Here is a 27,968-nt window from a genome sequence, read left to right as displayed (position 1 = left end):
AATAACATTTTAACTAGTGAAATATTTAGCATTGTGTAAATAACACTTTAACTTGTGCAATATTTAGCATTGTGTAAATAACACTTTAACTAGTGCAATATTTAGCATTGTGCAAATAACACTTTAACTAGTGCAATATTTAGCATTGTGTAAATAACACTTTAACTAGTGCAATATTTAGCATTGTGTAAATAACACTTTAACTAGTGCAATATTTAGCATTGTGTAAATAACACTTTAACTAGTGCAATATTTCACATTGTGCAAATAACACTTTAACTAGTGCAATATTTAGCATTGTGTAAATAACACTTTAACTAGTGCAATATTTAGCAATGTGTAAATAACACTTTAACTAGTGCAATATTTAGCATTGTGTAAATAACACTTTAACTAGTGCAATATTTCGCATTGTGTAAATAACACTTTAACTAGTGCAATATTTCGCATTGTGCAAATAACACTTTAACTAGTGCAATATTTAGCATTGTGCAAATAACACTTTAACTAGTGCAATATTTAGCATTGTGTAAATAACACTTTAACTAGTGCAATATTTAGCATTGTGTAAATAACACTTTAACTAGTGCAATATTTAGCATTGTGTAAATAACACTTTAACTAGTGCAATATTTAGCAATGTGTAAATAACACTTTAACTAGTGCAATATTTAGCATTGTGTAAATAACACTTTAACTAGTGCAATATTTAACTAGTGCAATATTTAGCATTGTGTAAATAACACTTTAACTAGTGCAATATTTAGCATTGTGTAAATAACACTTTAACTAGTGCAATATTTAGCATCGTGCAAATAACACTTTAACTTGTGCAATATTTAGCAATGTGCAAATAACACTTTAACTAGTGCAATATTTAGCATCGTGCAAATAACACTTTAACTAGTGCAATATTTCGTATTGTGCAAATAACACTTTAACTAGTGCAATATTTAGCATTGTGCAAATAACACTTTAACTAGTGCAATATTTAGCATTGTGTAAATAACACTTTAACTAGTGCAATATTTCGCATTGTGTAAATAACACTTTAACTAGTGCAATATTTAGCAATGTGTAAATAACACTTTAACTAGTGCAATATTTAGCATTGTGTAAATAACACTTTAACTAGTGCAATATTTAGCATTGTGTAAATAACACTTTAACTAGTGCAATATTTAGCATTGTGCAAATAACACTTTAACTAGTGCAATATTTAGCATTGTGTAAATAACACTTTAACTAGTGCAATATTTAGCATTGTGTAAATAACACTTTAACTAGTGCAATATTTAGCATCGTGCAAATAACACTTTAACTAGTGCAATATTTAGCATTGTGTAAATAACACTTTAACTAGTGCAATATTTAGCATTGTGCAAATAACACTTTAACTAGTGCAATATTTAGCATTGTGTAAATAACACTTTAACTAGTGCAATATTTAGCATTGTGTAAATAACATTTTAACTAGTGCAATATTTAGCATCGTGCAAATAACACTTTAACTAGTGCAATATTTAGCATTGTGTAAATAACACTTTAACTAGTGCAATATTTAGCATTGTGCAAATAACACTTTAACTAGTGCAATATTTAGAATTGTGTAAATAACACTTCAACTAGTGCAATATTTAGCATTGTGTAAATAACACTTTAACTAGTGCAATATTTAGCATCGTGTAAATAACACTTTAACTAGTGCAATATTTAGCATCGTGTAAATAACACTTTAACTAGTGCAATATTTAGCATTGTGTAAATAACACTTTAACTAGTGCAATATTTAGCATCGTGCAAATAACACTTTAACTAGTGCAATATTTAGCAATGTGCAAATAACACTTTAACTTGTGCAATATTTAGCATTGTGTAAATAACACCTTAACTAGTGCAATATTTAGCATTGTGTAAATAACACTTTAACTAGTGCAATATTTAGCATTGTGTAAATAACACTTTAACTAGTGCAATATTTAGCATTGTGTAAATAACACTTTAACTTGTGCAATATTTAGCAATGTGCAAATAACACTTTAACTAGTGCAATATTTAGCAATGTGCAAATAACACTTTAACTTGTGCAATATTTAGCATTGTGTAAATAACACCTTAACTAGTGCAATATTTAGCATTGTGTAAATAACACTTTAACTAGTGCAATATTTAGCATTGTGTAAATAACACTTTAACTAGTGCAATATTTAGCATTGTGTAAATAACACTTTAACTAGTGCAATATTTAGCATTGTGTAAATAACACTTTAACTAGTGCAATATTTAGCATTGTGTAAATAACACTTTAACTAGTGCAATATTTAGCATTGTGTAAATAACACTTTAACTTGTGCAATATTTAGCATTGTGTAAATAACACTTTAACTAGTGCAATATTTAGCAATGTGTAAATAACACTTTAACTAGTGCAATATTTAGCATCGTGCAAATAACACTTTAACTAGTGCAATATTTAGCATTGTGCAAATAACACTTTAACTAGTGCAATATTTAGCATCGTGTAAATAACACTTTAACTAGTGCAATATTTAGCATTGTGTAAATAACACTTTAACTAGTGCAATATTTAGCATTGTGTAAATAACACTTTAACTAGTGCAATATTTAGCATCGTGCAAATAACACTTTAACTAGTGCAATATTTAGCATTGTGTAAATAACACTTTAACTAGTGCAATATTTAGCATTGTGTAAATAACACTTTAACTAGTGCAATATTTAGCATTGTGCAAATAACACTTTAACTAGTGCAATATTTAGCATCGTGCAAATAACACTTTAACTAGTGCAATATTTAGCATTGTGCAAATAACACTTTAACTAGTGCAATATTTAGCATCGTGTAAATAACACTTTAACTAGTGCAATATTTAGCATTGTGTAAATAACACTTTAACTAGTGCAATATTTAGCATTGTGTAAATAACACTTTAACTAGTGCAATATTTAGCATTGTGTAAATAACACTTTAACTAGTGCAATATTTAGCATTGTGCAAATTACACTTTAACTAGTGCAATATTTAGCATTGTGTAAATAACACTTTAACTAGTGCAATATTTAGCATCGTGCAAATAACACTTTAACTAGTGCAATATTTAGCATCGTGTAAATAACACTTTAACTAGTGCAATATTTAGCATTGTGTAAATAACACTTTAACTAGTGCAATATTTAGCATTGTGTAAATAACACTTTAACTAGTGCAATATTTAGCATCGTGTAAATAACACTTTAACTAGTGCAATATTTAGCATCGTGTAAATAACACTTTAACTAGTGCAATATTTAGCATTGTGCAAATTACACTTTAACTAGTGCAATATTTAGCATTGTGTAAATAACACTTTAACTAGTGCAATATTTAGCATCGTGCAAATAACACTTTAACTAGTGCAATATTTAGCATTGTGTAAATAACACTTTAACTAGTGCAATATTTAGCATTGTGCAAATAACACTTTAACTAGTGCAATATTTAGCATCGTGTAAATAACACTTTAACTAGTGCAATATTTAGCATTGTGCAAATAACACTTTAACTAGTGCAATATTTAGCATTGTGCAAATAACACTTTAACTAGTGCAATATTTAGCATTGTGTAAATAACACTTTAACTAGTGCAATATTTAGCATTGTGCAAATAACACTTTAACTAGTGCAATATTTAGCATCGTGTAAATAACACTTTAACTAGTGCAATATTTAGCATTGTGCAAATAACACTTTAACTAGTGCAATATTTAGCATTGTGCAAATAACACTTTAACTAGTGCAATATTTAGCATCGTGTAAATAACACTTTAACTAGTGCAATATTTAGCATTGTGCAAATAACACTTTAACTAGTGCAATATTTAGCATTGTGCAAATAACACTTTAACTAGTGCAATATTTAGCATCGTGTAAATAACACTTTAACTAGTGCAATATTTAGCATTGTGTAAATAACACTTTAACTAGTGCAATATTTAGCATCGTGCAAATAACACTTTAACTAGTGCAATATTTAGCATTGTGTAAATAACACTTTAACTAGTGCAATATTTAGCATTGTGTAAATAACACTTTAACTAGTGCAATATTTAGCATCGTGTAAATAACACTTTAACTAGTGCAATATTTAGCATTGTGCAAATAACACTTTAACTAGTGCAATATTTAGCATCGTGTAAATAACACTTTAACTAGTGCAATATTTAGCATTGTGCAAATAACACTTTAACCCCTTAAGGACGCAGCTTCAGAAGCTGGACATACCCTTAAGGACTCAAGCTATTTTTGCATTTTCTGCTGTTTGTGTTCAACTGCAATTTGCATCGCTCTCATTTATTGAACCAACACATATTATATATCGTTTTTTAAAGGACAAGATGGGCTTTACTTTGATGTGACTTATACATATATAAAATCTAATTTATTATTAAAAAAACATAAAAAAATGAAAAAAAATGAAAAAAATATATATATTTTTCACAGTTTTGGCAATAATAGTGTGTGTATAATATGTCCAGCTTAGGAAAAGTAATTAAAAATAAATTCATTTAGGTGTCTTGTTTTTCAAAGTGCATAATATGTAAAGGATTTCAGCTTATTTTAAAAGTTACAGGTCACAAAATACAAGGAGTAATATAAAATTTAAATGTGAAAATCTTTTAGAAGTTGGTATGTTTGACTTGTAAGTTTGACAGCTGTCACAGAAAACAAAATTGCTACACAAAAGTATATATTTATATAAAGAAGACATCACAGGCTATTTATTTAAGGGTATTTTGACACTTTTTACATAGCCATTTTCCCACCAATCTCTGCTACATATTGCAGTAAAATTGTGTTTTTTCTGTTTTTTGAAATACACACATATAACAAGGTTTTTTAAATGTGTATTTTGTAAAGCTGCTGTGTGCTATTCCTGGTCAAAATCCCATTTTGTGTTCAGCAACATCTGCTGAGTACAACAATACCCCCCTTGTATGCCTTTGCCACTATTTTGGGAAGCTATAATGAAATATAAGAGGCCAGACTATTTCAGTTTCTACAGTTCAAAGATGGATTTAATGGACCTATGTCTTATTTTGGGGCATTATAGTAGTTTGGTTGTTCAAATGACGGCAAAAGGCCTACCATTTGTGAAAGTAGACACTCCAGGGTATCTCATATGGCATATATTGTGCCTTAACATGTCGCCATTTTTTCGCCATTATATGTCAAAGTTTGTGGTAAAAAAATTTTTTTCGCATTTTTTCCTTAAGCATTACATTTGTGCTGGGCATTTTGTATATTTGATATGTTCCACTATGATAAAACACCCCTAATTTTACCACATGACAGGAGGCTTCATATTTGCATATCTTTCTTTACTGAAAACTCCAGCAGCATAGAAACAGTAACAACCAATCAGAGAAAAGATATGGTGCCCATAAAAGGCCCTGTCTATGACATCACTTCCTCTTTCTTTGCTGCTCCAGCCAACATCAGGTCAGAGTATTTTGCCTCTCTGGCAATTCTTATTGTAATTAGTTTGGTGTTTCTATATTTTGATTTACATTTCTCCTACCTTGGCTCCCTATCACCCTGTCCCTTCTGTGCACTTTCTGCCCCCCTTTTAAAAGTATATATTTTTTCTCTGGATCACTATATCCCTGGTTGTGAATGCCTCAGTGCCTGCCAACACAGGACTTTTATGTATACTCTGCCTTGAATTCATAATACATGCATGCATTTAAAGAGACATATATTTTACAACATTCATGTCTCCAGACCCACAAAACAATACATGCATGCATTTAAAGAGACAAACAAATTTTTTCAACACAATGCAATGTCTGGCTTAATTAACCATTCACCTACCACTGATTAAAGCTAAGAAAACAAAATCTGTTAAATCAGAGATTACAACTTCCCCCTTTACATGTCATACATTTGCCTCTCTTTGTATATCATGCTAGTGACATGCAGTATTTTGACATCTATATGATTGAGTTTGATAATTTACTATGAAATGTTACCCACATGACCCACATGACAGGTGTGCTATGGAAGAGGACATGCAGGACATAACATATTGTATGGTGGCTCAGTGGTTACAGGCTTGCACTGGGAATCTTCCTCCATGAGTTCAACTCCCCTGTACAGCAAGAGTTCAATCTTCTGTGGAATTACACACTGGCTAGAGCATCATGTGTGCTGATTTTTCTTTAACATTTCCCTGTTGCGATTTTTTGCCTCAGTGCCTGCCAACAGTGTCTGCCAAACAAATACTTACAGGCAGGCATTAAAGGAGACACAATGTTTTTCCTATACCCCAGGATCTTTATGTCTTTGTACCTTACTCACTCTATATTACTATACCCTATCCAGGGTCATACTATATTACTATTCCCTACAGGAATCACCCGATCACCGCGCCCTGCATCTGGATTAACCCCTTCAGGGGTTCCCCTCCCTGGACACATTCATTTATTGATACAATTATAATTTTTATTCTCATGGATATATCTCTCATGGTGCCTTACACTGGATGACTATATGTTGAGCACGCACACAATCTAGGTATTATTGTGAAGCCATACAACATCACAGTTGTTATACAAAACATATACTGTACCTATTACAAGATCAACTATATCACTGTACCCCACAAAGGGCCTTTTGTATTACTGTACCCTACAAAGGGCATATTATATTATTGTACCCTACAAAGGGTCATATTATATTACTGTACCTGACGGTGCAAATTTATGTGGTTGTCCTCTGGGTATTTTTTCATGGCAATCCACCTGGGGTGACCACCCAGATAGGCATGCAAGGTCATTCATAGACCATTACATTGATGTGGGTGCCCTCTGGGTATTTTTCATGGCACACCACCTGGGGTGACCCCCCAGATATGCATGCAAGGTCATTCATAGACCATTACGTTGATGTGGGTGTCCTCTGGGTATTTTTCATGGCACACCACCTGGGGTGACCCCCCAGATATGCACGCAAGGTCATTCATAGACCATTATGTTGATGTGGGTGTCCTCTGGATTACCACGGCACGCCACCCGGGGTGAACCCCGATGAAATGCACGAAGTCCTACGCCTCAACTTTATCACAGGGATACATATCTGTACATTTACTGTACCTGGCGTACATAATGAACGTGGGTGTCCTCTGAGTAGATTCTCATGGCACACCGCCTGGGGTGACCCCCAGACATGCATGCAATGCTTGTAAAGTGCCAACAATTATAATGTGGGTGTCCTCTGGGTTTACCATGGCACACCACCTGGGATGACCCCAGTCGAATACACGTGGGCCCTGCGACTGCAGACTTTATGGAAACAGGTCCCACGGGCTTCTATAATAAGCCTGTATAGTTACATCCGTGCATACAGCTCTGGCATGCATTTATGGTGAACCCGGCTAACCGGACCAGCACTACCGGTCAATCACGCCTATGCCACAGCTCCCAATAGCCGGATTAATTTAATGGAGGTGACCCCTCTACACTTGACACGAGTATTTCATACACTCTGACAATCTGATGCAGGCAATTCAAGCCGCTTTACCTGGGTGATCCCCAGTGCTACCAGGAGTCTAGCACCCCTTCGTGCGGACCCTCAAACTCTACTCCCACTGACTACCACTATCTCCCAACAGGACGAGAACGGGTCATGAAGAACACTCTCAACCCCCTAGGACTTCTGGGCATTGATAAACGATGCAGTAGCGGCCTCAGTGGAGAAGGTTTTTCTTGTTATGAGCTCTGCCCCAAACTGCTTGCGGGAGACCTCAGCAGCAAGGTAGCGTGGCCGAGTGGTCTAAGGCACTGGTTTTAGGCTCCAGTCTCTCTGGAGGCGTGGGTTTGAATCCCAGCCCCATGAGCCTTCATGTAAAAACGGCAAGAGAAGGGCTCCAACCCCCCCACCACTAAGGTCTAAGGCAAGTCACCCATTGAACAGACCAAGTAGACGGAACACTGGGAATTCGCGACCCGGTCCACCACAATCTTCCGACAAAGAAGACTACTATCCAGCACGCACGTTGGACAATAATAGATCACACACACAAAGACAACTCGCCTTCTGAGGAAGTGGAATGTAAGCACGACTAATATTCAGCCCAGAAGCACAAGACCTACTATTTGACAGCGGGAACTTACCCACCACACTAACTTTAGTCCAAACCTCGCTGAAGCAAATCCTCCACACCCCTTGGGGGAAAGGTGTTTTTTGGGAAGACTGGTTGGTAGCGGAACCGAACCACCAACCGCTTCATCTGCTAGTGAGCCATCCTATCATCAAGGGAACTCCTACGTGGTATACAAGCGCTTCAGGATAGAGAAAATCAACCTTCTACTAGATCTCCTGAACGATAACGACTGGTTTACACATCTGGACCCCGAGGACACATACTTGTCAATATCCACTACCCTACACTACCTAATTTTCCTCCGATCCCAGTGATGAGGACTAACACAGCAGTTTACGACTCCGTGGTACCCACAAAGCTACTGAAGCCGGTGAGGGCTCACATCCGCGAATTTGGACGTGCGATGTCTCGGGTACCTGGAAAACTTGCTGACCCTCTGCGAATCCAGGCTACGTTTGCAGTCAAAGTGACGTCCACGTTCTGGACTCCACGGGTTTTTTGGTAGTACGCAGACAAATCGCTCCCCCATCTGTGTCGGGTCAATTCCTCGTTTCGACATCGGCTTGGAGAACTACGTTCCGCGTCGGTCCCCGACAAGATCACCCCTATACGGATGGATGTCGGACACGCTCTAAGGTTGGATACGATTCCTCTCAGAATACTCACCGGATGGTGGGATCCCTCTCCTCCTCTCCTCCTCCATACAATCGATATTCCCTGGCCCACTACACTACGGGGCCATGCAACGACTGCTGCCTAGATACATACACGCTGGTCACTCATGCAACCACTAGATCCAACTCTTCCTCCGGATACGTAGTGGCGGATGAACCCATGCAAACGGACCCAACCGCTCTCCACAATGGCAAGGGTGCTTCGATACACACACACACACACTGGATATCGCTCATGCGCATGACACCCCTCGGACAATGCCAACCGTGATTTCCCGGATCGCCTGGGGACGTCTCGCGAAGACCCTCTACCACTCCCTACCTTCCCTCTGCTTTTGACGGGACCTCAGGGGAAGCCCACTCCTTTGTCAGGGAAGGACGACTGGCACTAGTGGACTGGACGATTTCAGGGCCTCCCGAAATGTCCACGACCTATTGCATCAACTAAGACCTCTGATGGGACTCAGGTCCCCGGCACCAGGAAATGCTATTTTTCTGCTTGACCGGCCTGGAGTGTTTGTAGGGTGGAAAGGGATTCCGATCCCTTTACCGCACCTGCCCCACCGATCCTTAACTATCTGTCACACCTGGTCTCGTTGGGGCGGTCATATCGATTCCTCAACGTGATCGGATCCGCCATATCGGTGGCGCGCGTTCCGGTACAGGGCGGACCAGTAGGTCAAGATCCACGGGGTTGTCGACTACTACGGGGTGCCGAATTATCGAGAGTATTCACACCTCTGGCAGGTGGATGTGGTGCTGTGATTCCTTGAGGGAATAGCAGGACAATCCTTGTTTGTCACGGAAACAACTTTCAGCCAAACTAGCCCTCTTGTTATGCCTCGTCTTATTTAGACGGGTGATGAACGTTAGGGCTTTCGATATGAATGGTTTTCTCTATTACGCCAGATGGGATTACCTTTACCATATCGAGACGAACTAAGTCCAGTTCATCTTCGGTGTCATACCCATACTTTGTGTCAGACACCAAACTAGGTGTGGTCGGAACGCTAATGGAGTATACCGAAATCATTCCCCCTTCGTATTCATGCGATGGGTCTACTCCTGACTTCTTACGTGGAACCTCATGGAGAGGTGCCTACCGCTACACTGGCCAGATGGAGCCGCTGGCTATTGCATCTGGCGGGCGTCGAACCTTGTTTCGGAGCCCACTCGGTCAAGGGAGCGCTGGCCCCACAAGTCTTTTTCGGCCGTCGCCTCCCTAACCGACACTACACGATGCGCAATTTGAGCGCGAGAGGGTACGTTTAGAACGCTCTATTTCGGCAAACATCTCATACTTCCTTCACACTGGTCAATTCTAAGCTTTAAAAATGCAAATATGAAGCCTCCTGTCATGTGGTAAAATTGAAGATTATACTAGCTTTAGTGTACTAATAATCTTAATTTTAGTAATGACAGGAGGCGAATATTTCCCACCCTATAGGATCCCTCCCATGTTTTCTCGTGTTGAACAGAATATACACTTTATGTTCAGGAAGGTAAGTACGTTATGGTTGTATGTTTGCTACTTAGATATGTGGCTTGAGAGACTTGTATAGGTTGAATAATTAGACATGTACCTTGAATTATGTTGTATTTATAGATTCTTAAATATCATTGCTTTAGAATGAATATATATTGATATGTTACTCATTCTAGTATCCATTGGTATATCAGATTCTTAATGTTTATTGTATGCGGACAAGTTATCACGCCAGAGTCCTTTCACCTTTTTCTTTTTCTTACAGCGTGAACGTCTTCTCCTCAAGACAAATACTCACCTCCCATAACTCTACATCACGGAACTACTGGAGTTGATTATTCTAATATGTTGTGGAACTGTTGACGTAATATGATTATGTTTATTGTTGCTATTTATTGTTTCGCTTCAAAGAAAGAGGAAGTGATGTCATAGACAGGGCCTTTTATGGGCACCATATCTTTTCTCTGATTGGTTGTTACTGTTTCTATGCTGCTGGAGTTTTCAGTAAAGAAAGATATGCAAATATTCGCCTCCTGTCATTACTAAAATTAAGATTATTAGTACACTAAAGCTAGTATAATCTTCAATTATGCTCATCTAAGTCTTCTGAGTAAAACAATACCCCCAATGTATGTCTTTGACACTATTTGGTGACGTTACAGTGCCATAAAGGAGACCTGACCATTTCAGTTTTTAGAGTAGAATTTTGAGAGACGGATTTGCAGGGCTTATGTTTCAATTTGGGCCATTATAGCAGTTTGACTGTTTCAAAAACCGCAAAAAGGCCTACCATTTGTGAAAGTAGACACTCCAGGGTATCTCGTATGGCATATATTGTGCCTTAACATGTCGCCATTTTTTCGCCATTATATGTCAAAGTTTGTGGTAAAAAAATATTTTTCGCATTTTTTCCTTAAGCATTACATTTGTGCTGGGCATTTTGTATATTTGATATGTTCCACTATGATAAAACACCCCTAATTATGCTCAGCTAAGTCTTCTGAGTAAAACAATACCCCCAATGTATGTCTTTGACACTATTTGGTGACGTTACAGTGCCATAAAGGAGACCTGACCATTTCAGTTTTTAGAGTAGAATTTTGAGAGACGGATTTGCAGGGCTTATGTTTCAATTTGGGCCATTATAGCAGTTTGACTGTTTCAAAAACCGCAAAAAGGCCTACCATTTGTGAAAGTAGACACTCCAGGGTATCTCATATGGCATATATTGTGCCTTAACATGTCGCCATTTTTTCGCCATTATATGTCAAAGTTTGTGGTAAAAAAATATTTTTCGCATTTTTTCCTTAAGCATTACATTTGTGCTGGGCATTTTGTATATTTGATATGTTCCACTATGATAAAACACCCCTAATTATGCTCAGCTAAGTCTTCTGAGTAAAACAATACCCCCAATGTATGTCTTTGACACTATTTGGTGACGTTACAGTGCCATAAAGGAGACCTGACCATTTCAGTTTTTAGAGTAGAATTTTGAGAGACGGATTTGCAGGGCTTATGTTTCAATTTGGGCCATTATAGCAGTTTGACTGTTTCAAAAACCTCAAAAAGGCCTACCATTTGTGAAAGTAGACACTCCAGGGTATCTCATATGGCATATATTGTGCCTTAAAATGTCGCCATTTTGTTGCCATTATATGTCAAAGTTTGTGGTAAAAAAATATTTTTCGCATTTTTTCCTTAAGCATTACATTTGTGCTGGGCATTTTGTATATTTGATATGTTCCACTATGATAAAACACCCCTAATTATGCTCAGCTAAGTCTTCTGAGTAAAACAATACCCCCAATGTATGTCTTTGACACTATTTGGTGACGTTACAGTGCCATAAAGGAGACCTGACCATTTCAGTTTTTAGAGTAGAATTTTGAGAGACGGATTTGCAGGGCTTATGTTTCAATTTGGGCCATTATAGCAGTTTGACTGTTTCAAAAACCGCAAAAAGGCCTACCATTTGTGAAAGTAGACACTCCAGGGTATCTCGTATGGCATATATTGTGCCTTAACATGTCGCCATTTTTTCGCCATTATATGTCAAAGTTTGTGGTAAAAAAATATTTTTCGCATTTTTTCCTTAAGCATTACATTTGTGCTGGGCATTTTGTATATTTGAGATGTTCCAATATGATCAAACAACCTAAATTATGCTGAGCTATCTCCTATGAGTAAAACGATACCCCCAATGTAGGCCTTCAGTCGGAATACCTGACGCTACACTGCCATATAGGAGACCTGACCATTTCAGTTTTCACAGAATTTTATAGGTTTATGACTCATTTTGGGTTCTAATAGCAGGTTTGCTTATTCAAACTTTCCCCACAAAGGCCTACCGTTTTTTAAAGTAGACACCCCAGGGTATTTCAAAAGGCCCATTTTGAACCTTAGGGTGGAATCATTTTTTCGCTAGTTAGTATCAAGTCTAGTAGTAGTAAGCATTTTCTCTGCCTTTTTGGCACACACTTTGAGATTTTACTGCATAGTTTACAATCCTTAGGTGTGCTACGGCAGTATAACGCTTCATATGTCACTCAGCTATGTCGTCTGAGTACAGCAATACCCTCGTGTGTACCTTTCCCAGGTATATGTGGATGTTGGAGGGGCAACTTTGAGACTCGGCAATTTGAGGTCTGTTTCAAACTTTGAATTTTTACGCTGGGTCCATGTCCCATTTTGGGCATTTAACAGGTTGAGAATTCAAACTTCCCCAACAAAGGCCTACCATTTTTTAAAGAAGACACCCCAGGGTATTTCAAAAGGCCCGTTTTGAACCTTAGGGTGGGATAATTTTTTCGCTAGTGAGTACCAAGTCTAGTAGTAGTAAGCATTTTCTCTGCCTTTTTGGCACACACTTTGAGATTTTAATGCATAGTTTACAATCCTTAGGTGTGCTACGGCAGTATAATGCTTCATATGTCACTCAGCTATGTCGTCTGAGTACAGCAATACCCCCGTGTGTACCTTTCTCAGGTATATGTGGATGTTGAAGGGGCACATTTGAGACTCAGTCATTTCAGGTTTGTTTCAAACTTTGAATTTGCATGCTGGGTCCATGTCCCATTTTGGGTCAAACTCTGAGGCACTGTCTGTCACATCTCAATCCGCTGTCAGAATTCTCTAACTGTACTTCCTAAGCATTTTTAACTTTTTACACAAGAACTTTAACAAAACAATGTAATAATAATGTTATTTTTTTTTTTTTTTTTTTTTTTTTTTACCCCTAGCATACGCACTAAACTCCCCAATTTCCCAGGAACTATCATCCACCCCAATTAACTAAATAAAAGGTAAAAATAAAATAATATATATATAGTCAGTGGTTAAATAACAGAAGAACTACAACATACTATTGGCCCTGAGTATGAAATAATTTAAAACAGTTCCCAATACAAAGGCCAGGCTGAGAGGGACAATCAGGGCAGTAGAAACTGGTCTCCGTTCGAATGCCTCTCTGGTAACACAGCCTGCACCTTTTCTGGGGGGTCTTTTTTTTGGGGGTTGGTGGTATCCGAAAGCAGAAGTGACCTGTCTGAATATTTCTGCTGCTAGGCCCTGCTGATGGCTCCCCACTGTGGCACTCAGTGAGCAGCACCGAAATTAGCTGGAACTGAAATGTAAGAAAAGTACATTTCAGCTGAGGATTTGCCTTTTTGAAAAGGATGAATGCGTTATGAGTAGCCATTTGCATTAAATAAATGCCCACTTTCTTATACCGTGTGTGTTCACTGTGCATGGTAGTCAGTATGAACACCTCCTTTTTGTCTCTGTATTTCAGAGCCAGCAGTTCGTCCTGGCATAGAGCAGCAGTTTCCCCCTTTTTAATTTTTTTCTCTGCCAGAGCCTTGGGGAAGCCAGTGCGTGTCTTGCGGATAGTGCCGCAGACCACAGTCTCAAAACAATATAGCATTTTTTGAAGGGGTATGCTATTGTAGTAATTATCAAGGTAGAGGTGGTACCCCTTGTTCAGTAGCGGGTTCATTAGATCCCAAACTATTTTTCCGCTAGTCCCAACTACATCAGGGCAACCTGGGGGATCCCGGTGGCTATCTTTACCTTCATATACTCTGAAGGTATAAACATACCCACTGCTACTTTCACATAACTTGTATAGCTTGATGCCATACCGGGATCTTTTGGCTGGTATGTATTGCTTAAACCCCAGTCTACCCTTGTATTTCATTAGGGACTCGTCAATACATATATTCTTTTGGGGAGTATAAATTAGGCCAAATTCTTTATTAAAATGGTTAATTAGGGGGCGGATTTTATAGAGTTTGTCATACTGCGGATGATCTTTGGGGTGGCACTTCAAATTGTCATTGAAGTGCAGAAAGCGCAGTACTGATTCATATCTGGGCCTACTCATGGTCTGAGAGAAAATGGGAGTATTGCATACTGGGTTTTTGGACCAGTACATTCGGATGCTGGGCTTTTTTATAATTCCCATCAGCATGGTTAGTGCCCAGAACTGTTTTAACTCTGGCACACTGGTGGGGTACCAGCTCCCTTTTGTGGCAAGGTGACTTGTTGCATTTTGTGCCAGATACTGCGCTGCATAAATATTTGTTTGTGTAACTATCTGCCCTAAAAAATCATCCCCAAGGAACAGCTCCATAAAATCCTGGGAGTTATAGCTGGTCACGTCTCCCTGAATACCAGGAGTCGCAGTGAACAGAGGGATGTCGGGGACAAAATTGTTAGGGGGCACCCAAATATCAGCGCCAGGAGCAGTGCCAGGGGTATCTTCACTCTCTTCATCTGTGTCTGGCACATAGTCACCCTCTACACTCTCTGAGGCAGTGTCGGTTGCCTCTGAGTCGGCTGCTAATATATTATATGCCTCCTCGGCACTAAACCTTCTAAGCATGGTCAAAGCTTAAAATTAACTTTAACTAAATAACGTATTTTTTTTTGTTTTTTTTAACTTTTTTTTATACTTTTTTTTGTTTTCTGAACTTTTTTTAATACTTTTTTTTAACTTTTTTAAAACTCTTAAAAACTTCTAAAAACTTAAAAAAAAATTAACCCCTGTGGGTAAAAACAGAAATCAGATCACCGCTAAACACAGTGCTTACACCTAGCAAAGCAGAAATGCTTTGACTTAAAATAAACTACTTTTTTTTCCTCTTTTTTCCTTTTTTCACTTTTTTTTTATGATTTTATAAACTTTTACAAACTTTTACAAACTTTTAATAACTTTTAATAACTTTCTAAAACTTTTCAGCTTCCTAGCTACACTAATGCTAGATTCCCCAATTCCCCCTAGCTTCAATCCACCCCAGCTGACTAATTAACTGAAAATAATAGTACAAAAAATAAATTAAATATATTTAACCCCTGAGGGTTTAAAATAAAATAAAGTTAACCCCTGAGGGTTACAAAAAAAAAAACTGATCTCAGTAAAGTACTGTGATCAGTATTGTGATCACTGCTGCCAGTGATCAAAGGGTTAAACCCTTGTTAATTTTTACAGGGAAAGGAAGTAAAGGGATTTTTTAAACTTTAAAATACTTTGTGTCTGTCAGGGACACAAAATTTCAACCGATCCGTCTCTCTCCACTTCTAAACACACACAGAGGTGGAGGGAGGAGGATCAGGAAATCCCAGCAGCACTGTGATCGCTGTGACTGGCTGTCACAGCGATCACATGTGCTGGGACAGCGCTATTGGCTGATGCTGGGCTTCCTCAAACGCCGAGGCACCCAGCAACAGCGTTAACCCCACGATCGCCGCGATCGCGGCGATCTGGTGTTAACTTTAGTAAATGACGGAAATTTTCCGTCAAGCGTCCTTAAGGGTAGGTCTGCCTTGACGGAAAATTTCCGTCCAGCGTCGTTAAGGGGTTAACTAGTGCAATATTTAGCATTGTGTAAATAACACTTTAACTAGTGCAATATTTAGCATTGTGTAAATAACACTTTAACTAGTGCAATATTTAGCATTGTGTAAATAACACTTTAACTAGTGCAATATTTAGCAATGTGTAAATAACACTTTAACTAGTGCAATATTTAGCATTGTGTAAATAACACTTTAACTAGTGCAATATTTAGCATTGTGTAAATAACACTTTAACTAGTGCAATATTTAGCATTGTGCAAATAACACTTTAACTAGTGCAGTATTTAGCATTGTGTAAATAACACTTTAACTAGTGCAATATTTAGCATCGTGCAAATAACACTTTAACTAGTGCAATATTTAGCATTGTGTAAATAACACTTTAACTAGTGCAATATTTAGCATTGTGTAAATAACACTTTAACTAGTGCAATATTTAGCATTGTGTAAATAACACTTTAACTAGTGCAATATTTAGCATTGTGCAAATAACACTTTAACTAGTGCAATATTTAGCATCGTGCAAATAACACTTTAACTAGAGCAATATTTAGCATTGTGTAAATAACACTTTAACTAGTGCAATATTTAGCATTGTGCAAATAACACTTTAACTAGTGCAATATTTAGCATTGTGTAAATAACACTTTAACTAGTGCAATATTTAGCATTGTGTAAATAACACTTTAACTAGTGCAATATTTAGCATTGTGTAAATAACACTTTAACTAGTGCAATATTCTCAAAGTGCAATTTCCATTCACATATTTGTGCAAAGTTTAACCCCTTAAGGACACATGACATGTGTGACATGTCATGATTCCCTTTTATTCCAGAAGTTTGGTCCTTAAGGGGTTAAAGGGCTTATTGTGTCAATACACTGTAAAACAATTGTATCACACTGCTTTGCACTAGTTGAAGTGTTATTTGCACATTACTAAATAAGCACTTTGTTTTACAATTTATGTACACGAATTTGATGGCACGCTTTTAAAGGCACAGCGCACTTTATTGAACTGGAGTTATTCCCTATAAAGTGGACATTGTTGAACATTCCAAGTGAATTTTACAATTTAATTTATTGAAAACCATAACTAAGCTATATTTTCAGTTTGGCTTCTCTGGTGTAAACTTTGAACTCCCAAGGACACATGACATGTGTGACATGTCATGATTCCCTTTTATTCCAGAAGTTTGGTCCTTAAGGGGTTAAATTCCTGACAATTCGCACTTTAGAAAAAACCTTATCCAAACGGAATGATTTAATGATATAACGTAATATTTCAATTAGAAAATAACAAGTACGTAAATCTCTATAACCTTTTCTTTCCTCTTACTCCACAGTCAAGGGATCGGAAGATGGTGGGCGACATGAATGGCGCCGTATCGTATGGTGGCACAGCGCGTTCTCTCAACATCGCTGCGACCGTGCTCAGCATTCTACTGATCTTTATCGCAATCATTCTGGTTGTAACCGGGGTGATAAGGAGTAGCTATGGGGTACATTGAATGAGATCCCTGTGAATGAATGTGACCCTCTATGTGCAGCCCGTTACCCATAATATGATACTGTATTATTTATATGTATTGAGATAACTATCCAATTTGTTCGAATGGATAGAGACACATACTTTGCCTCCAGTTATGCCAATATATTTCCTTATTATGTTCTTGCAATATTAAAGTATTAAAACATCTCACTTTGATTTATAATTACTTATAATTTGATATCACTGTATTTGTATTCACACATTTTGCAGAAATTTGCCTAACTTTCTGTACAGGAGGGAGTCTAGTAAGAATCACTCAGTAATAGAACAACGCTCCCACTTCGAGAATCTTTACAGCTTTGAAAAAAAGCGATAGGATATCACATTGTCGCAGACTGTCAGCAAGTCCGTTTGGGACCAATCTGTTACAGATCTTTAATCCCTTAAGGACACATGACGTGTGGGCCATGTCATATTTCCCTTTTATTCCAGAAGTTTGGTCCTTAAGGGGTTAACACAGTCCAGTTATGGTAGATACAAATATCTGTTGCTATCACTCCCGCTGAATTACGTAGAGTTATAGTACCCCAGACAGGCCCTTGCCTTAAGTGGGTACCTTACCAAAACGTGGCACTTGCTTACTTAATGTGCTTCACAACATTCTTACTCAGTTTGGCCAACAAAGGTCCACGTGGATTATCATCAATAGTGATAAAACAATTTATCCAGTTTCATGAATAACAATTTTTCCATAATTCCCACTATGTGTCTCCTGTTCTTTCTCCTCCTTCTCTTTCCGTCCCCTTTTGATTCATGATTTTATGATACATTTTCTGCGTCGACCATCGTGTCCAATACATTTTATCCACTTAATAAAAATCTATGTTGCTGTAAAAGCCAAGCAGAACATCCACAGATCAAACACCGATCAACGAAGAAAGTCCGACATCAGGACACTTCACAGAAGATACAAGTTCCAGTTCGTAGGAACAAAAGGAATTCATTTTAATCTAAAAGGCATGAAAAATGTGATAGCCCATAAATTGAAACATAACGTATTTTATAGCAGCCAGTGATTGTATTCAGCCAGAAAGGGAGTTATATCTCTGCATGCTTATTGTCTCACAGCCAGCCGGAATAATCAGAGCTGTATACATATAACATAAATAATTACATAAATAATATACATACAACATAAATAATAACATAATAATATACATATAACATAAATAATAACATAATAATATACATATAACATAAATAATAACATAATATACATATAACATAAATAATAACATAATAATATACATATAACATAAATAATAACATAATAATAACATAATAATAACATAATAATATACATGTAATATAAATAACATAATAATATACATATAACATAAATAATAACATAAATAATAACATAATAATATACATATAACATAAATAATAAAATAATAATATACATATAATATAAATAATAACATAATAATATACATATAACATAAATAATAACTTAATATACATGTAATATGAACATGTAGAGACGTCACCGAGTGCAGCAGTAAGAAGAATCTTAATGATTAAGTTAATTTGTAAATAATATCTGCTGCTTGTCTTGTAATCTTTAAAATCATATATATTGAATATATCTCATACAGAAGCATTAGATCTGAGTTCCTGCACGCACTCTGAACTTGGTTGCAAAGGGATTGGTGAAGAACAGGCAACATGGGGAGGCTCCCTGCGAGTGAGAATCCCATTACATGTTCTGCCAGCTGAGTGCGCTGACGACAGATGTACATTTTGCACAGAATTCACTTTTGACAGCCCTGAACAGTCATGTGTGTCAGGGGTGCAAATAGCCTTCGATAAATATCTCTGTTTGTACAGGGTTTCAAGTAAAAACGCTGCACATACAGACTGCTACTACCATAACCACTTCTAAAAGCGGAAGGTGTCATGGTGGTTGGAGTGAGCCTTTAACCCCTTAAGGACCAAGCTTCTGGAATAAAAGGGAATCATGACGTGTCACACACGTCATGTGTCCTTAAGGGGTTAAAGGGACACTATAGTCACTTGAACAACTTTAGCTTAATGAAGCAGTTTTGGTGTATAGAACATGCCCCTGCAGCCTCACTGCTCAATCCTCTGCCATTTAGGAGTTAAATCCCTTTGTTTATGAACCCTAGTCACACCTCCCTGCATGTGACTTGCACAGCCTTCCATAAACACTTCCTGTAAAGAGAGCCCTATTTATGCTTTCTTTATTGCAAGTTCTGTTTAATTAAGATTGTCTTATCCCCTGCTATGTTAATAGCTTTCTAGACCCTGCAAGAGTCTCCTGTATGGGATTAAAGTTCAATTTAGAGATTGAGATACAATTATTTAAGGTAAATTACATCTGTTTGAAAGTGAAACCAGTTTTTTTTTTCATGCAGGCACTGTCAATCATAGCCAGGGGAGGTGTGGCTAGGGCTGCATAAACAGAAACAAAGTGATTTAACTCCTAAATGACAGTGAATTGAGCAGTGAAATTGCAGGGGAATGATCTATACACTAAAACTGCTTTATTTAGCTAAAGTAATTTAGGTGACTATAGTGTTCCTTTAAGTTATGTCTGACTACGGTAGTTACAGAATGGTATAGAGGCGTATTACTGGACCTTAGATTGGCCATGGTTCAAGGAATTCAGAATGGAGAATGGTCAACGTTCCAGCTGAGGTCAAAAAGCCAAAATATAAACCAGATTGTAAAGCGCTCTTGGACCACCACAAGGCAAGCCTGACAGGGCACAGTGTGAAATGAGTTTAAATAATCCTGTCATAGGTCATCATCTCCAAAAGGTGCATGCGCAGTGTAGCACAGATAACGCAGGTACATTTGCATGAATAATGATGCAGGAGAGATAAATGCAATAATATAATGTGGGCATGCAGCGGCCAACGTCTAAATTGATCCCAGAATGATGAGAGCCTGAACAAAGCTGTTTAACAAATTGCACATAGACGCAGGATGCACTTTAATTTGTCGCACTGGTGACAAGCTGGGTTTTGTCAAAGTGTTTTCCAGCGGTTTGACATAAACTGGGCTTTTCCGGCACCTGAAGTTCCAATAACATAATGCGGAGATACATTTACACTTTATCTGTACAAATCTGTCCATGTTTGCATCCCGAGGATATCATTGTAGCATTCCATTACCATCTAAACGTCTTCTAATCACTGCGATGACTGTCCCAGAAGGCTCCATCAGGGTTATTCACCAAAGGGAGAATTGTCGGGAGTTCACAGCCCATTTGGATTAACATTTGAGGCCAAAATAGCTGAACCAGAAGCGTTCTGCTGATGCCTTAGATTTGAAATGAATTTGAATTCCAGACAATAAATAACCCTGTCCGTGTCCTTACCATTAACATAAGGTGAAGGGTCCATGGTGGCAGGCGTTACTTTACGGCAGAGTTTCACGTCCTGTTTCAGTACTTGTTTACACACGATAGATGTGTCTGTTACATGGGTTTTGACCAGGGCCAGTTCTTTGTTTGGTTAAGGCAAATGAATACCCCCAACATTCCTCAAAAGGACATAGAGGGGTACTTTAACTGTAGGGGTGGGGGCAGGGCTCAGAGAATATTTAGTGACTTACCAAGAACACGTTTTGCAACTAAACTGTGATTTAATTAACACAGACCGATTTCTAAATACATTTATTGCAGTTTAAAGACACATTACTTGGTGTATTATTGCTGTGGAGCTCTGTAATAGCACATTACTGGCAGTATTAATGCAGTGGAGCTCTGTAATTGCACATTACTGGGAGTATTATTGCTGTGGAGCTCTGTAATAGCACGTTACTGGGAGTATTAATGCCGTGGAGCTCTGTAATTGCACATTACTGGGAGTATTAATGCCGTGGAGCTCTGTAATTGCACATTACTGGGAGTATTAATGCCGTGGAGCTCTATAATAGCACATTACTGGGAGTATTATTGCTGTGGAGCTCTGTAATAGCGCATTACTGGGAGTATTATTGCTGTGGAGCTCTGTAATAGCACGTTACTGGGAGTATTAATGCCGTGGAGCTCTGTAATTGCACATTACTGGGAGTATTAATGCCGTGGAGCTCTGTAATTGCACATTACTGGGAGTATTAATGCTGTGGAGCTCTATAATAGCACATTACTGGGAGTATTATTGCTGTGGAGCTCTGTAATAGCGCATTACTGGGAGTATTATTGCTGTGGAGCTCTGTAATAGCACGTTACTGGGAGTATTAATGCCGTGGAGCTCTGTAATTGCACATTACTGGGAGTATTAATGCCGTGGAGCTCTGTAATTGCACATTACTGGGAGTATTAATGCCGTGGAGCTCTATAATAGCACATTACTGGGAGTATTATTGCTGTGGAGCTCTGTAATAGCGCATTACTGGGAGTATTATTGCTGTGGAGCTCTGTAATAGCACGTTACTGGGAGTATTAATGCAGTGGAGCTCTGTAATTGCACATTACTGGGAGTATTAATGCCGTGGAGCTCTGTAATTGCACATTACTGGGAGTATTAATGCAGTGGAGCTCTATAATAGCACATTACTGTGAGTATTATTGCTGTGGAGCTCTGTAATAGCGCGTTACTGGGAGTATTATTGCTGTGGAGCTCTGTAATAGCACGTTACTGGGAGTATTAATGCCGTGGAGCTCTGTAATTGCACATTACTGGGAGTATTAATGCAGTGGAGCTCTGTAATTGCACATTACTGGGAGTATTAATTCCGTGGAGCTCTATAATAGCACATTACTGGGAGTATTATTGCTGTGGAGCTCTGTAATAGCGCATTACTGGGAGTATTATTGCTGTGGAGCTCTGTAATAGCACGTTACTGGGAGTATTAATGCCGTGGAGCTCTGTAATTGCACATTACTGGGAGTATTAATGCCGTGGAGCTCTGTAATTGCACATTACTGGGAGTATTAATGCCGTGGAGCTCTATAATAGCACATTACTGGGAGTATTATTGCTGTGGAGCTCTGTAATAGCGCATTACTGGGAGTATTATTGCTCTGGGGCTCTGTAATAGCACGTTACTGGGAGTATTAATGCTGTGGAGCTCTGTAATAGCACATTACTGGGAGTATTATTGCTGTGGAGCTCTGTAATAGCGCATTACTGGGAGTATTATTGCTGTGGAGCTCTGTAATAGCACGTTACTGGGAGTATTAATGCCGTGGAGCTCTGTAATTGCACATTACTGGGAGTATTAATGCCGTGGAGCTCTGTAATTGCACATTACTGGGAGTATTAATGCCGTGGAGCTCTATAATAGCACATTACTGGGAGTATTATTGCTGTGGAGCTCTGTAATAGCGCATTACTGGGAGTATTATTGCTGTGGAGCTCTGTAATAGCACGTTACTGGGAGTATTAATGCAGTGGAGTTCTGTAATTGCACATTACTGGGAGTATTAATGCCGTGGAGCTCTGTAATTGCACATTACTGGGAGTATTAATGCCGTGGAGCTCTATAATAGCACATTACTGGGAGTATTATTGCTGTGGAGCTCTGTAATAGCACGTTACTGGGAGTATTATTGCTGTGGAGCTCTGTAATAGCGCATTACTGGGAGTATTATTGCTCTGGGGCTCTGTAATAGCACGTTACTGGGAGTATTAATGCCGTGGAGCTCTGTAATTGCACATTACTGGGAGTATTAATGCCGTGGAGCTCTATAATAGCACATTACTGGGAGTATTATTGCCGTGGAGCTCTGTAATAGCGCATTACTGGGAGTATTATTCCTGTGTAGCTCTGTAATAGCACGTTACTGGGAGTATTATTGCTCTGGGGCTCTGTAATAGCACGTTACTGGGAGTATTAATGCCGTGGAGCTCTATAATAGCACATTACTGGGAGTATTATTGCTGTGGAGCTCTATAATAGCACATTACTGGGAGTATTAATGCTGTGGAGCTCTGTAATAGCACGTTACTGGGAGTATTAATGCTGAGGAGCTCTGTACCATGACTTCTACAGGTCACTGTAGTGGTTATGGTGCTTGGGGTGTCCCTCTAAACTCCTCTCATCCTGTCAGTGCAGCTCCTTACTGACACACACAAACAAACACACACGTATTTACAGACACAACCAGCAGAGCGGCCATGTGCACGGGCAATGCTTGGTTCACTCCTGGGATTTACTAATTACTATCACTGTGTATTACAGAGTGTTTAATAGGTTGGAGGATTTAAGCTTTGAGATGAGTTGATGAGATTTATGACACGGCAAAGACAATTCTGGTTAGTTATAAAGCACCGACATGTTCTGCAGTGCTGTCGATGTAGGGTTCCTTCTTAATGTGACCTCATTAAGGCATTCTATGCTGACCTCCACAGAGTGGGCTTTAGCTGTGTTGACATGGAACGTCCAGGGGTTTGGGTGTGAGTAAGGTTAACCCCTTATGGACCAAACTTCTGGAATAAAAGGGAATCATGACATGTCACACATGGCATGTGTCCTTAAGGGGTTAAATCCCTGATCACACCAGGGAGACCCAGATATCAATCGAAATACTTGCGGCTCCTCTCTGGTGGTTCAGACTGATGTAGAATTATTAAAAAGTCTTTATTGTACTTGTATTGAATTATTGCACTAACTCCATTTTAACCTGATGCTGTGACAAATCCTCCATTTTGTCCTCATAACCTGACTTCTCCATATGAAAACTACATTACATGACAGAATTGCTCAGCACATCTAACACAATAGACAAAGACTGTATTTTTCCATAAAGATATGACTAACCCAGGAACTGCTGAATTTCCCCTAACTCGCAACATAGTATAAATTGAAGGCCATGAGAACACTGTAGTAATGAAATGTTCTATTCATAAGAGACCTTGCACCTGGCCACGAGATCTGACATCACCGACCGTGTAAAATGACGCTCAAGACCCCCTTGTCCCCACCCGTGTCCAAAATAATACCACCTCTTGGTGGGTGGACACGAAGCTAACCACTTAGTTTTTGATCCAATTAATAATATTGATGGGTGGACACTGATATAGTCACATAACATTTAATCCAATTAATGATGTTTATTTGTTATTATCTGATATTCAATGATGATGTCATTTTGCCTTTAAAAAGATCTGCATAACTGTTTTCCAGCCAGATTGCATTAAATTTTCTGAAGTGCTTTTAACCTGAACTCCATGTGTCAGTGTGAGCTTACTTCTGCGTATACGCAATTTAATCATCTCAGATTTGGACAGGAACAGATAGACATTTAAACATATTTGTTTATTTCTAAATTAATCTACATCAAGACCATGTTTAGTGGCCGTGACTGACAGAGGAGCTATATGCAGTGCTCAAAGTGATGTGAGTGCTGATCACAGACTCAAATCAATGGTGATTTCAATTCCATTGGCTGCAACATGGTGTGGGCTCCCTCCCATTAAGTTGCCATTTTGTCAGGAGAGACGTCTGCTATCACTTGCTCACAGTAGTAGGAAAAGGTCTAGAAAGGACAAAAGGAAGGAGGTAAATGGCATATATTGCTAATAACCCATACCGCACAAGGCATAGTGTAGGCTCAGCTACTCAGTGATCACAGTGAGACCTCAGACACTCATTCTGTGGCTAGTTAGAAAGTGGTAAATCTCTGCACTGCAAGCGGGCAGTGACTCTGAGGGTTCTAGCAGGACTAAGAGGATTCGGGTAGTTTCAATCTGCAATGGTTGTTGCTTACCAGGCCAGCTACTTCTCGGCTCCATATTGACACTGCAGGTTAATCGTATTGCAAGCTGCCGCTCAGTGTGTGTATCTGTGTGTATGTGCCAGTGTGTTTCTGAGTGTGTGTATCTGTGTGTATGTGCCAGTGTGTTTCTGAGTGTGTGTATCTGTGTGTATGTGCCAGTGTGTTTCTGAGTGTGGGTATCTGTGTGACAAGCTGTCTTTATATGCCAGTGCGTGTATCTGTGTGTTTTATGGTGTGTGCAAAATGTCTGTGTGTTAATAGTGTGTGTAAATGTTGTAATATGGTGTGTGTGACTGTGTGTGAGGGCCTGCATGGGGGGGCATGTGGGGGGTGTGCATGGGGGGGGGGGGGGGGAGAATTAGTTTTTACATGTTGGGAGTCTGTAAAAACTTTGAAACTGATATAGTGTCCTTACTGTAAGATCTTGTTTTAACTAGAGGTTTTAGCTGTATATTAATAAATCAGACAACCTACTAGATATTTAATCTATCTTTATTTATGTCCTTGTGCACTTTATGAAGAAAATAAAAAAACAAACAGTATTTTAAGATGCTTTATTCAGAATGTTTATCTTTCTCAAATAACTCTAAGAAGGACGTATTACATATTTAATCTATGGGATTTTTTTAATCCAGTTTTTAATAAGTGCTTAATTCTTGTACAATTCCTTCTATTCCTTATTATAAAATTCCTTAGACATTCCAGGAATTGTATTCTGCTTTGTACAACCTGCCGGAGAGGCCGTCCTCTGTGGACATTGAAATTGTTTTTCCATAATATTGCTTCCATAATTGGTGGAATTGCTAAACGCTCAGGGCCGGCGCGTCCATAAGGCGGCACAGGCGGCCGCCTTAGGGCGCCAGAGGAGGGGGGCGCAAAAATCCGAATCCCCTGCCTCTGGCCCCGCCCCTGCCTCTGGCTCCGCCCCTGCCTCTGGCTGGAGACTCGGATTTGTAATCTCCCCTCTCTCCCTGCAGCCAGCACACAGCAGGAGCCTGGCAGTGAAGTCAGCCGTCCTCCTCTGATGATGTCAGAAGGGGGCGGGACTTCTACTGCTCCCAGACTCCCCAGCGGTCCTGACTGCAGCTCCAGCCTCCAGTGCAGCCCGTCCCAGCCGACCACCAGGGGTAAGGTTCTCCCTCCCCGGCCCAAGGTAAGTCTCTGGGAGGGGGTGGGGGAAGAACTTGTCGAATTTTTTTTTTTTTTTTTTTTTTTAAATCAAAACGTTTTTTTTTTTCAGCCCCTGCCCCCACCATACTCCCCCTGCCCCCACCATACTCCCCCCTGCCCCCACCATACTCCCCCTGCCCCCCACCATACTCCCCCTGCCCCCCACCATACTCCCCCTGCCCCCACTATACTATCCCTGCCCCCACTATACTATCCCTGCCCCCACTATACTATCCCTGCCCCCACTATACTGCCCCTGCCCCCACTATACTGCCCCTGCCCCCACTATACTGCCCCTGCCCCCACCATACTCCCCCCTGCCCCCACCATACTCCCCCTGCCCCCACCATACTCCCCCTGCCCCCCACCATACTCCCCCTGCCCCCCACCATACTCCCCCTGCCCCCCACCATACTCCCCCTGCCCCCCACCATACTCCCCCTGCCCCCACCATACTCCCCCTGCCCCCACTATACTATCCCTGCCCCCACTATACTATCCCTGCCCCCACTATACTATCCCTGCCCCCACTATACTATCCCTGCCCCCACTATACTGCCCCTGCCCCCACTATACTCCCCCTGCTCCCCCTGCCCCCACTATACTCCCCCTGCCCCCACCATACTATCCCTGCCCCCACCATACTATCCCTGCCCCCACCATACACCCCCTGCCCCCACTATACGGCCCCTGCCCCCACTATACGGCCCCTGCCCCCACTATACGGCCCCTGCCCCCACTATACTCCCCCTGCCCCCACCATACGGCCCCTGCCCCCACCATACGGCCCCTGCCCCCACCATACGGCCCCTGCCCCCACCATACGGCCCCTGCCCCCACTATACTGCCCCTGCCCCCACTATACTGCCCCTGCCCCCACTATACTGCCCCTGCCCCCACTATACTCCCCCTGCTCCCCCTGCCCCCACTATACTCCCCCTTCCCCCACCATACTATCCCTGCCCCCACCATACTATCCCTGCCCCCACCATACTATCCCTGCCCCCACCATACTATCCCTGCCCCCACCATACTATCCCTGCCCCCACCATACTATCCCTGCCCCCACCATACTATCCCTGCCCCCACCATACTATCCCTGCCCCCACCATACACCCCCTGCCCCCACTATACGGCCCCTGCCCCCACTATACGGCCCCTGCCCCCACTATACGGCCCCTGCCCCCACTATACGGCCCCTGCCCCCACTATACTCCCCCTGCCCCCACTATACTCCCCTGCCACCTCTATAGCCCCTGCCCCCACTATACTCCCCTGCCACCTCTATAGCCCCCTGCCCCACCATACTACCCCTGACACCTCTATAGCCCCTGCCCCCTCTACAGCCCCTACCCCTCCAAACTGCCCCACCAT

The 27,968-nt window shown here is 39.9% G+C and overlaps 1 protein-coding gene across 1 annotated transcript in view; it reads left to right on the top strand.

Annotated features, from left to right (window-relative positions):
• Nucleotides 1-17,881, top strand: part of LOC134578432 (dispanin subfamily A member 2b-like) — a 49,503-nt gene extending 31,622 nt beyond the window's left edge. Inside the window, exon 2 of the mRNA XM_063437434.1 lies at nucleotides 17,526-17,881. Coding sequence (XP_063293504.1) covers nucleotides 17,526-17,690 — 165 coding nt within the window. The 3' untranslated portion in view covers nucleotides 17,691-17,881. The remainder of the gene's footprint in view (nucleotides 1-17,525) is intronic.
• The last annotated feature ends 10,087 nt before the right edge of the window (nucleotides 17,882-27,968 follow it).

The sequence above is a fragment of the Pelobates fuscus genome, chromosome 12, assembly GCF_036172605.1.
Source record: "Pelobates fuscus isolate aPelFus1 chromosome 12, aPelFus1.pri, whole genome shotgun sequence".
Classification (NCBI taxonomy): domain Eukaryota; kingdom Metazoa; phylum Chordata; class Amphibia; order Anura; family Pelobatidae; genus Pelobates; species Pelobates fuscus.
The sequence above is the reverse complement of the archived record's forward strand: the minus strand, read 5'-3'. Positions and strand labels throughout refer to the sequence as shown.